Source organism: Solea solea, chromosome 17, assembly GCF_958295425.1.
Source record: "Solea solea chromosome 17, fSolSol10.1, whole genome shotgun sequence".
Taxonomy (NCBI): Eukaryota; Metazoa; Chordata; class Actinopteri; order Pleuronectiformes; family Soleidae; genus Solea; species Solea solea.
The window spans coordinates 8,508,963-8,521,302 of record NC_081150.1 but is presented as its reverse complement, the minus strand read 5'-3'; the positions used below and the strand labels follow the sequence as shown (position 1 = coordinate 8,521,302).

The window sequence follows — 12,340 nt, the reverse complement described above, 5'->3', positions numbered from 1 at the left end:
TTCACGTCTTGTTGTCCACAGTTGTCATCTCTTCTCTGATTTTTGCTTTGGATTATGTTTATTTTCAGTTGAGTTTATTTTTATTTAATTTATGTTCAATGATCATTTTTTTTGTTTTTGTTTTTTTTTTGTCTCCAATGCGTTTGGGTATGCGTGTGCACCTCCATTTTGTGTGTGTGTGTGTGTGCGTGTCTGTGCACTATGTGTACATGTGTGCATGTGTATGTGCGTGTGTATATAGACGGCCGAAGTTGAAATAGAGGAAACCGTTGTCATCCAAGAAGTTTCCAAAGCAACCAAACCTGCACTTATCACGGTCACAACTGACTCTCCTGCCAGCGCACCTACAGACCAGGAAACAAGAGAACCGGAAGTGACGGTTCAGGAGGAAGTGGCTGTACCAAAGGACGCCAAAGCGGCAAAGCAGGAGAGCGTTTCATCTGAGAGTGAGAGCGAGGAAGAAGCAGAGTACCATCCAAATGTCTCTGTATCCCTCTCTCATACTCAAATACCAGAGGAGAAAGAAGAAGAGGACAAGGAAAATGAGGATGAAACGGCAGAGCAGAACATGTTAGCTCCAGATGTTTCTTCCCATCAAGCTGAAACCTCTCATCCTGCAGAGGACATCAGTGGCGGGGTAGTGGAGTCCCAGAAGGAGGACATGAAGAAGAATGCAGAGAATGAAAAAGAAGGGAGAGAGACCGAGGACAGCACTGATGATCTGATGATGACACCTGAAGAAACTCCTAATGGTGTCGCCCTGTCTGAGGAGGCTGTGGCGGCGCATGTAGAGGAAGAGCCGGAGCCCAGAATAAACGGCGAACCCAGGCCACAGGTTATTTGTTACTCTGAGGTAAAGTCTTCACTGGGCCAACTCCGGAGCTTCCCTGGGCTTTGATCCTTCCTGCCAACTGTAGAAACACCCACTTCTTCTTTTTTCCCCCTTCCTGCTTTCCACAGTGCCGGTTTCCTTCCTGCTTGCGTGAATATTTAAGCCCCATGTACATCCTCACACTCGTCTTTGTCCTGTGAAAACTCCCAAAGTTCATTTCATTCATAGTAAAACAAACAAACCAAAATAGCTTTTAAAGTACATTTCACTCCTTTTTTGTTGACGTCAAGATTTGGTACACTATCATTTTAATGTCATTCATATATTTCAACATCTCATCATCTTTCACACCATCATGAACACAGTAGTCCCCGCTGTGCATAGTGTGATGTGTTAGCGTCACTGCTTCCTACTCTACATTGTATTTCAGTGTTGTGAAGTAAATGGGGCTAATTGGGAAAATGCTTTTTAGATGCATGTTTTCATTTTGCATGCCACCTGTGGTGGGCGTTTGCATGTGCACGTCGTCTGTGTGTGTATGTGTGTGTATGTGTTTTGGCAGAGACGCTCCCACAGAGACGCTCCCCTGTACCTGTGTAATTGGTTTGTCATGGTCACCATGGTAATGGTAATGTGGTAATCGTCATTGCCAACCACTTTGGAAATGCCACTCGCTCGTCTGAATGTCATCTTTGCATGTTGTTTCCATTTTAATTGCCAGTTTGTTTGCCAGTCGTTTGAGAGTCGCCTGTTTCATCGGCTCATGTTTTATGCATGCTTGTGCTGTGTCGCGCTCTTGAGCTGCATGGTGACGCCAAAGATGTTTCCTTAGTGGCGCTGCTGTCGTGGCTGTTGCTCATACACGTATTCTGCATTTCGTGGTGTGCGTTCAATGCATTTTTAGTTTTTGTGTTGCATGACGTTTGCCGCATTTGTCATTACACACCTACAGTTCCAGCTATGCAAACGTCAGTTAATGATAAGATAGTGGAGCAGATCCTTTTCAGCTTAACAACAAAAAGCTAATAGATATTTATAATAGATGTTTATATGTTTCCCCAACTGTCTCAAGTTTAATATATTAACCCTCTCTCCTCTCCCCCCTCACATGTCTCTCTCCTCCCTCCCCAGCCTCCCGTGGTAAAGACAGAAATGGTGACTATATCAGACACGTTTGCTGCCCAGAAAACTGAGATAGCTACAAAAGAAGTGCCCATCGTTCATACGGAAACCAAGACCATCACTTACGAAGCCGCACAGGTGCACACTTCAGTAACACAGGGCGCTTTTGTCTGTATTCTCTGTGTGTGTTACCATTCAGGGTTCCATTATATGTGTGAATCATATACCACTTGTGTTTTAGAGCATATTACTAGTGTTCCATTTTCCAAAGTGCTTCCTTTCAGTGCATGGTGCCCTCGTTCATTCCCTCTACAGGTTATTTGTGTGTGAAAAACTTAGTTCATCCCTCTAAGAGTTTAGTTTTTTTTTGATTTTTTGAGAACTGCAACTAATTAATGACCCTTTTCTTGTCGTTCCCCGCCATCAGTTGGATGGTACTGGCGACGGTGAGCCTGGAGTGTTAATGACTGCTCAGACAATCACCTCTGAATCTCTGTGTACTACGACAACCACACACATTACTAAGGTATACTCACACACACACACACACACACAGGTTTACGCAGCTGCTCTATTAAGGACTGTATCTGCTCTGACAATGTGTGTCACTGCGCTGTATCTCACCTGCGCCCAGGTGGGCCTCATTAGTTCGTAATTAACCCACTGCGACAGGCATGACTTCAATGCTGTGCCCTTCTCTCCAGACGTTAAAGGGCGGCCTATCGGAGACGAGGATTGAGAAGCGCATCGTCATCACTGGCGACTGTGACATTGACCACGACAAGGTCAGATTTCAGCGACACAGCTGATCAATCTCTCGTCTTTAGCAGGTGTTTCCGCAGCGTGGCTCATGGGTCTCTTTGTTCTGTTTAAACATGTGCAAAGTGTGAATCTCCCTTTCAAAACAGCCCTGATGTCTGATGGTCCTGATTTTACACCTTCACTGTGTAGGATCGTTGTTCCTAAAATAAAAACACTGACGATAATGTAGCCAACTGCTGTCAGCAGAAAGTCAAACTCTTAACTTATCTTCATTTAGTTCTTTTCTGGTTGCTTTGACTGAGTAAACATCTGGTGACATGTTGATCGTGTTGCTTGCAGGCTGAATGCACAATTTAACTCATCCATCACTAACTAGAAGTTTCCATAAATGTCCAGTGAGTTCCACTCACTGGCTGAGATCTGCATCAGTCCCTTCACTCTGTCACTTTCATACATCCAAGAAGAAACCTTTAATTTGCTGCACCTTTAATTTGTTTTCTTTTTGTTGCTCGTCTTGGTTAGTTTGGAGAAAAGTTTGGTTAGTTGCTTTTGGGAAATACTACATAAATCTACCCTGTGGTTTAAGTGCATACATTCTTCTAGTCTGGTATTCAGTCAGGTTTCCAACTCTTTGTTAACAAATGTACAAGTCTTTTCTTGAATGAGTCTATATGATATATATTATATTTAAAAGTAATAGGTGATAAATATTTATTTCACTTACTGTTCATAGACTCATTGAGTGCACAGTGACATTTTCAAATATTTGAAAAGGCCAAATCTATTTTGTTCAGGTCTTGATTTGCATGATTCCCTGGTTTATGTTGCCTGTCTGTCCTAAGTTGCTGGATTTGCCAACTGATTTGTGTCACATTAAGTTGGAAATTAAATTTCCTTAGTTTCCACTTAATGTCACTACTTCATCTCAGGTCATTTCTACTTCAGTTTACATCCCATTTAACTCAAAGAAGTAAAAAAGACTCTAATTGTAAATCCAGCCTTTCTGTCATTATTTAATGCTTTTTTTTTTATGTGTTTTTCATTTAACTCCCATCATTTTCTCTCCTCTCCCCGATTGCCACTTTCTCCACTGCTTGCCTCACTCGTTTCTGCCACTGTGTGGCCTTTTGGTCCTGCAGGCATTGGCCCAGGCCATTAAGGAGGCCAAAGAGCAACATCCTGACATGTCTGTTACCAGAGTGGTGGTTCATAAAGAAACAGAACTGGCTGAGGAGGAGGAGGATTGACTGAATTCAGGTAATAATAATAATAGTAACCCAATATTATTATTATTATTATTATTATTAATAATATTGTTCATGGCGGAAACGGTATTGGCAAAATTTAAAGGTCTGGACCCCTGTTCGCTCCTTCCTTCCCCAAGCACATCACGGAACTACGGTAGCCTTCACATAGCAGAAAGAGTGCCATTCTTCTTTGTTTGCATAGCACGTTTCAAAATGAAATAAGCACAATCTGGATGGTTTGTCTGTTCAGGCTTCAGTAGAAACAGATTGGTGGCCTCTACAAAGCAAGGCCCTTACTTAAATGTCATGTTGAAAGGCAATTTGTGTCCTTTCCGTTTAACTCTGCAAGAACCTGTAGGGTTTATTTTGTTGATGACACAAAGTCCCAGACATGAACATCATCAGCCGTCATCACACAGATCATGGAGAAGTGTGTGTGTGCTGTTGAATGCCAGTCATCCGAGCACTCAGACTAATTGCCTTCTACTCTTGTTTTTCCAGAACTAAAGGGCCCGTCATGACTGTTTTCTATGTTAACATGAACAACCTTCATCACCCTTCGACATCCAACCATGACTGACTGAAGAGGAGGAGCTTATGAACAGCAGGAGTGGAGAGAAGGTGCCAATCTTTTCCCAGTCGGTCGCTCTCACATGTCTCTGGTGCAACTAAATCCCTCACTCTGAAACCAAGTAAAAAGGAAAAAAAATAATATCCTCACTCTGTCTGACGGAACAAAAAAGAACCACTTTGTTAGCTTAACATTTGTAGTGTGTTTTTATTTTTTAATAGTACCTTTTTTTTCTTTTCGTTTTCTTTAACTGATTGTTTTACAAAGAGAGAATAGTGTGTCTTATATTGCAAAAATAAAACTTTTAGGGATGCACTGATAGCCAGTTCTGGTGTGACAAAGCTAGATCATTGTAATGATTATTTCACGGGTACTAATGACCAGTAGTAACACTATAAAATGTTTAATTTTTTTTCCACACGGAGGAAGGGCCACCTCAAATAGTGAAGGCTTTTATCTTTCTCATAACTTTTTGACACAATTTGTCACTGATATTCTGCACGTAGAATCTGTATCAGCAGTGGGAAAGTGTTATTAGTGCATTCCTAAAAAAAAAAAAAGTTATTTGATAAATCACAACTCCCTCCCTCATTTCAATAAGTGGAGATTATTAAAGTGTAACTTTTTTTTCAGTAACAAAAATGCCTTCAAGAAACAGGGAGATACAACTTGGGTTTTCAAAGAGTAACACAACATCATTACAACCAGTAACCAGCTCTGTCCCATGATCATGTATTGTTATTAATGATCACGACAGGAAATATGGAGCTGTAAAAAACTTTAAGAGTGAGTTCAATTGAAACTGAAAATGAACTCTGTACAGTAAACTTAATGAACAGCTTTTAATCAGCTGATTGCTCTCCTGAGCCCGACCACTGTACAACTCTGACCATTCCTGTTGGGCGGCAGGTGAGCAAGGCAGCAGCAAACTGGCTTTTTATTGGGAGAGAGGACCAGTGCACAGGAGGATAACTGGGAGAACATGGTGACATTGTACAGTGTCTACATGGTCGTTACAAATCATTCGATGCATTTGGGCCTCTTATTAAAGCACGGCCGAGTCTCATTTTCATGTTATTTTGCATCTTGCGGTGGGTTAAGGCAGTTTCAATAATTGTAGGATGATGTTGAACACACAATATGCAATTTAAAAAGTTTTGTGCTCATACTGCCAGCACAGGTACAGGACGAGTGTCTGGAACAACTTGATATCAGTTCTGTCTCAAATTCAGAATAGTTGAATGTTTACTTTGTTTGTTAACTCGGCATCAGAACCTATTTGTCGTCGTAGTACTTGATTTCACACTCCGGCTTCTTTTCGTAGCGAGCAAATCTGCTAGACATAACGAGAATCTGGAAATAAATCGACCAGTCGCCACGCGGTTCTTATATCTTAGAGCGATGTTAGATTGTGTTGATTGGTTTGAGAGTGTGTAGTAAACAGCATAGCTCTGCTCATACGGGATGTCTAGCTAAGATTATCTTTGCTCGGTTTTAACTGTTTTCACCGCAGCCACATTGTTTTGTGTCACTTTCAAAGCTAAAAATGTATTGTCACACACACAAGGATTCTTAATCTGTCACTGCAGACAGACGGACACTGTAATGGTTACAGCACAGCAGTAAAATGCAGATTATAGTGAATCAGAGGGTTCGTAGTTCAAGTTGAAACTCTCTGAATAGAATCCCATTATGTTTTATTCAGTTTCTTTGTCCCTTTACTGCAGATTTCTTGGAGTCTAGTGCATTTAGTTGATGCACATTTGGCAGTTTGGGCAGCAAAGAAAAGACATTCAGTAAAATTTGATCAATTGTACTCAAAGAAGTGGTTCAGATAAAGCTTTACACGTTCCCTCTACATGGACATAATGGCAATTTATGGAATAATTCATGTTTTGTTTTGTTTTTTTATGAAGAAATGCTGTAAGTAGCAGGTCCCTCTTAATTCTAAACAATGTAAAGCTCTCTTCATGGACTGAGGCACGTCCAGATGATGGAGTGGTAAAGACTGTCGTGGCTGATCAACTGTAGTTTGACCTCTGCTTTGCAGTTAAGTGACATTCCAGGTGAGATGAGGGTGGATTTATATCCGCCAACTCTGTTTAAATAACATAACGACAAAAGAAAAGAAAACCCTGCAGTGCTAGGCAGCTTTGTAAGCTTATGCTGTTTGTAGCTTTTCTCATAATTTGTCTCCTCTTCTGTGAAACTGATGTAGTCGTTGAAACGTGGCATTTGTTGTGCTCCCTCTCTCGAATATTTATAAACATTGTCACCGGGTTTTTTTTTTGTCTGTTTCTCTGGACATCGAAGAAGCAGCGTTACAAATCAAATGTTCTGCCACCATTTTTCTCTTTTGCTTCTAGCCACAGATTTAACTTTGTCATAGTCTGGACTCACTTTATTACAGTTACTAGAGCTTTGGGGCAGCGGAGTCAGTTTTTCTGAAATGTCTGTAGCTCTGTCTCGTTCATTTTCTGTGAGATTATTGCAGGGAAAAATAGAATAACTTTTTAATAGGTTTAAAAAAAGAAAAACACTTTGGATTATGGTAGGTTTTAATGGTTACTATGGCAACTCCATAATGACACATGGAGAGGAAACATAATGCAGGTCATCACACAATGTCATGACCTTAATTGGTCATGTTTGGACAGGTGAGACAGTGTGGGGTTAATTAAAACCAGCATCATTTTGTATTCTGACGGACTCACTTTCAACAAAATATTTATAAAGAAAGAAACATTTATGGAAAACACCCCGCTCCCTCACTGCTCTCTCTCTTAGCACAACCAATGATCACTGTAAGGGTTTTTTCTCTGTAGCAGCTTAACTGTCTTGTGTCTCCCCCACACAGCCACTTCCCCCCGTGTAACACTGTTTGAATAAAGGATTGTTATACTCTGCATGGACTGTGCATTTTCTTGTTTATTTCTGCAAAAGTTTCTCTTGTATGTTGATGTGTAAGTGTTGAGTATTTAAAATAAGGTATTTTCTAAAGCTTAAACAAGGAGTTCATCTCTAAACATGGTCATAAATGATGTCAGTGTAACATTTGTAACTTTTCTGGGTGTTTCAAACAGTGGCTCCAAATCACGACCTATAACGGCGTCACCTTCGTCCTCTTGGAACCGCTTATTATCACGTTTCAATGCTAGAACAAGGGTTTGCTCGCTCAGGTGTGTGAACGTCACCCAACACTCCTCCTCCTCCTGTGTCGAGTTCTGTGCATCCGCCTGTAGAGGGCGCTTTGGTCCTGCGGAAACTCCGACAATTCAGCTTCAACTGTAGATAAAAGCAAGAAACTTGAGTTAAAACATTAAGATTGATACAAGGGGAAAAAAGCATACAGGTTATTACCTACAAAACCGTTTAAAAGTAGCTAATTCTTTCGAATACCCGTGTTTCCAAAATGTTTTTTTAAGCCTGTCCGTGTGCGCATGCGCAATCAGAGACACTACGTGATTCAACCCACTGTGTCGCAGGTGTGTGATATCAGGTAAGCAAACATTTACTCTCATAAATCTTGGTTTATGGACGTATATGAGTAGACTGAACCAGGATTATGCTGCGTTAAGTCCACATAAAAGTAATTTCATGTAACACATAAACACTCGTGCCAAATGTAATTATGCCAGAATTCATATGAAAATGTGACGTAAAGAGACAGTTACTCACAAAGTTAGACTAAACATTTCAGTTTTGCACCTTCGTATTAATAGCATTTCACTTGTGAAACACAGCCAGACTTTTATTTTGAAATAGTCACAGAAAGAGGAAATGTATTATTTTACTTTTAAAATGTTAGCTATGCCTGTAGCATATATAGATGGGTTTAATGATGATTATGTCTTTAAAAACCTTTTATTTGTGGCCCCTAATTTAGAGTATACCATAGTTTTAGGACGTGTTGTCACGTTTTATAATATTACATAAGTAAAAGTCTTGAAGTATGACATTTAGTGTACTTAAGTATCAAATCTGATATAAAATGTACTTGGGGATTGAGCCATAGTAGCTCAGTGGTAGGGCGAGTTGTCTTTCATTTGGAAGGTTGTGGGTTCAATTTCTGGCTCCTTGAGCAGGACACTTAACCTCATGTTGCAGCATGTGAATGGTTATGAAAGATGTGTGAATGGATGAATGGCAAAACTGGTGTAAAGCAGCTCATCAAGACTAGAAAAGCTCTATATAAATACAGACCATTACCAACTCTTCTTCTTCTGATTTTATTTGGTAGTAATGAGTAACAAAGACAGAGGAAATGTAGTGGAGTAAAAGTAAAAGTTGTTTGCAACAGAATGGTTTGTCATGAAGTAGAGTTTCCCCTTTTGAAGTACACCTCCATGCAGAAATCCACATTGACAGGGGAGTGCATGTGTATATTTATAGTATGTGTGGCCCTGGAGAGTGACCCCTCTTCACATTATCCATTTTAGCTGCGCAGCAGCAGTGTAAAAAGAACACAGCGAGTGGTCTGGACATGAACTTGACATGAAAAGTTAATAACATGCCTACCCTGTCTGAGTTTCCAGTTGAGGTAGATAATCAGCTGCAGCAGCAGCACACAGACGGACAGGAAGAGCAGCAGACCGAAGATCCACAGAGGAAGAAAGGTGTCTGTCTGTCCGTCTGTCTGCGTGACGGTCTGTCGCAGGAGCAGAGCCAAATCAGCCCAGGGGCCACTGAGCACCTCCATACTGCTCCTGCATGGAAGAGCACAGTCAGAGGGGAGAGAAGGTGTCACGTGATAATACAGACAGGTACCTGACACATCACATCATGTATCCCAGTGAAAATTCATATTCACTCCAAATCCATAGTGTGTAACTTTTAATTATCAACAAATGCAGCTGAGATTCAAACCATCGTCAAAAGAGTTCACGCGATTCTCATGAAGCCTATCACCTTAACATGATTCTCTCCGTTTCTCAGTATAGCAGCATTTAGATCTTGTGTTGTACGACAACATTCCTCATTCCTGTGCTGCACATAGGAAGTCATAAGTTTCATATTAAAACAGACGGCAACAACAACATTGCACTAGAGGTGAATTCACCAAGATGAAACGCAGTGTATAATATCATAATCAAACCAACAACAACAAAACGACTCACAACTGTAAGGTTTCTAAATGAAGACTAAGCTGGATTTGTGTCGCTGGTTTTGGATGTGTAGATTATGCACAATGTGTGTTGTGCATAAAACATAAGCCTCTTTTACACGCGTTAATGTTGTCCCATCATTCCACCTCATCCTCACTGTTGTGTGTGAAGTATCAACATAAAATAGAGAGGTCTAGTAATGCATCTCATTCACTGTGTTGTCCCTCCATATTGTGAGACGCGATTCTACCCCATGGAGACTGGGTTTTCTTAATAAAAGTTCACACAATTTAAAGCACGTTTGCATGCAGCAGATTATGATACATCATTTTATATTAAATGATTAATATTCATTGAAGTGCTAATAATGGCAATCACAGATGAAAAAAAATGTCTCCAAATCAAAATAGTAAGACACTTCAGCTGTCACTTTATTTCTGCAGTGAAATGATATGTCTGCAAATTATGAATAATCATTTTATTCTATACAATAACATGTCACCAGTGTGTGTAGTGCAGTAAAAATAGAATACTACGCTTATACAAAAGAGGCGTTTCTGTCTGTCTGTCTGTCTGTCAGAATTACTGAAGCATTAAACACAAAATAATGACATATTTCAGTGAATAAATTTACCAGAAGATAATCCCAACATCTATTTATTTGAATATTCAGATTATCCTTAACATCTCCAACAATGATTCAAACTCCAAGCACACAGTGCATTTTATTTAGTGTGCTGTTATTATGCTGTTCCTCCAGGACATGTGTGGCAACAATACAGTGAATATGACTTAACATTAGTTTTTAAACACTAAACAACAGGTGAACGTCGCATAGTGTACTCTTGAAAATCTCATCTTAAACATTAGCAACAAGTAGCTAAGTTTTTTTGAGAATAGTTTAAAATCTAAATATTACATTTCAGGCTCATATAAGAACTTATCTCATGGCAGAGAAAATACTCATATTTGCTGAAAAGTCCAAAAAGAAGAACAGCATTGTTGTTTATAAAACACAACATTTATTAGAAATACATAAATGTAAACTTACAGGTTTCAGGTTCCCCTAAATTCCCCTAGGTTTGAATGAACATGGGGAAGAACTCGCAGGTGGCTGCTAAATCGTCTCAGTGAGCTACTGCATAGTTGTCCCAACAGTTGTCCTCTCTGATGTCAAATGGCCTCCACTGGTCTGCGTCGCAACAGCACAGAAACACGTCCACGACATTCAGCGTCACATCATAGTTCACTGTTTAGAAGGTAGAAGGTGGTCAAGTAATCCACAGGTTGTGATTCTGTTGTGTTTGTCTCTCTTTGAGTGTCTCTCACTTTATGGCAAATGCACCGGCTCTGTTGGTGTTGATGGTGATGTGAACTTTGTTCTCTTCCAACAGTCAAACCTTGTGATTACTAAGAAGATTAGCTCTGTCTGTGTGTGTGTGTGTGTGTGTGTGTGTGTGTGTGGCCTGGTATTCCTTATGTTGTGAGGACCTAAATCTGTTTACACAGTCACTTTTGGGGACTTGTCTTCCTTGTGGGGACAAAAATCAAGTCCCCATAATGTAAATGACTATGTTTTAAAGTAAGGCTGAGGTAAGGGTTAGGTTAGGATCAGAGTTAAGATTAGGACATTAGTAATTATGGGGTTATGGTTAGAGTAAGTCCCCAGGAAAGGAATGCAAGTCAGTGCAATGTCCTCTGAAATCACAGAAACCTGTGTGTGCGTGTTCGTGTTTGCGTGTGCGTGTGTGTGTGTGTGTGTGTGTGAGATTATTACACATTATAGTGTGTGTGTGTGAGGATGAAAATGGGGATATAGTTAAATTCCTGTGTGTGTTTGTGTGCACCTGTGGGGCCTGATTGTTGAACCTTAGACCTTGTGTGCACACTCTTGTCATAAATCACACACACACACATACACACTCTGCCTCCCTCTCTCTCAGCTGGTGCCTCTTTGAATGGAAATCTGAGTCTAATTGTCTTATCTTCAAACCCCGGTTTTGTTTCTCTTGTCTATGCTGTGTCTCTGTTTGCTCTTGATCTGTGTCAGTGCTGATCAGGTTAAAAACAAACCCATCGCTTTAACCTTGACCGGTTCGTCGCAACAATCTGAGGAATGACGACACAGTTTAGTATCAAAAGCTGAAAACCAGACCTTTTGTTTTTTTTAGTCTGATTTCCAGCTGGAATTCATTTTTTATTTTTTTTCCAGACTTGTTTAAATTCCCACAGACGTGGAGCAACATTTTGTCTCCACAACGATCCTGAGGGAAATACCTGTCTCTTTTGTTATGTTTCCGTCGCTGCTAGTTCAGAATGTGAGTCAAATAATGAAAGAGGATGAACTGAGGAAAACTGTTGCTGCTGTGAAAATATCGATCATCCCAGCTTTAACCTCAGGTTTGCTTAATTAACACGGCTGTTAAGTAGTTTAAATCCTCACGGTTTCACTGTGGGCGTGTGCAAAGGAAGTCAATATAACTCGATAATGCATTGATGGAGTTGAACCGAGCTTGGTGGGAAAATGACCAAGATCTTTAAATGAATGAACTTTAAAGGAAACAGTTGAAAAATGTTGATGTCGTTATGAAACTGTGGTGGGACAGAGAGGATTATGGCATTCTGATGCTATTAAAATACCACAGCGCCTGCAGCTTATTATCTTTTATTGCAACTTTGCTCTGCATTTTATACAGTTTGG

The 12,340-nt window shown here is 40.3% G+C and overlaps 1 protein-coding gene and 1 long non-coding RNA gene across 18 annotated transcripts in view; one reads left to right on the top strand and one right to left on the bottom strand.

Moving 5' to 3' along the window:
* Nucleotides 1-7,440, top strand: part of epb41l2 (erythrocyte membrane protein band 4.1 like 2) — a 46,252-nt gene extending 38,812 nt beyond the window's left edge. For 14 of the 17 annotated variants that reach the window (XM_058613276.1, XM_058613284.1, XM_058613283.1 and 11 more), the window contains 6 exons: nucleotides 242-853; nucleotides 1,964-2,092; nucleotides 2,382-2,480; nucleotides 2,659-2,739; nucleotides 3,856-3,973; nucleotides 4,465-7,440. In XM_058613276.1, coding sequence (XP_058469259.1) covers nucleotides 242-853; nucleotides 1,964-2,092; nucleotides 2,382-2,480; nucleotides 2,659-2,739; nucleotides 3,856-3,963 — 1,029 coding nt within the window. In that variant the 3' untranslated portion in view covers nucleotides 3,964-3,973; nucleotides 4,465-7,440. The remainder of the gene's footprint in view (nucleotides 1-241; nucleotides 854-1,963; nucleotides 2,093-2,381; nucleotides 2,481-2,658; nucleotides 2,740-3,855; nucleotides 3,974-4,464) is intronic. The other 3 variants (XM_058613280.1, XM_058613277.1, XM_058613285.1) reach the window with 3 other exon arrangements.
* Nucleotides 7,441-7,444: 4 nt separating this feature from the next.
* LOC131443574 (uncharacterized) lies at nucleotides 7,445-10,982 on the bottom strand. Its single transcript, XR_009233655.1, has 3 exons — nucleotides 10,691-10,982; nucleotides 9,053-9,240; nucleotides 7,445-7,819 (listed from the first exon to the last, which is right to left on the bottom strand). It is a non-coding gene; the product is annotated as an uncharacterized LOC131443574 (long non-coding RNA).
* Between the last annotated feature and the right edge of the window lie 1,358 nt (nucleotides 10,983-12,340).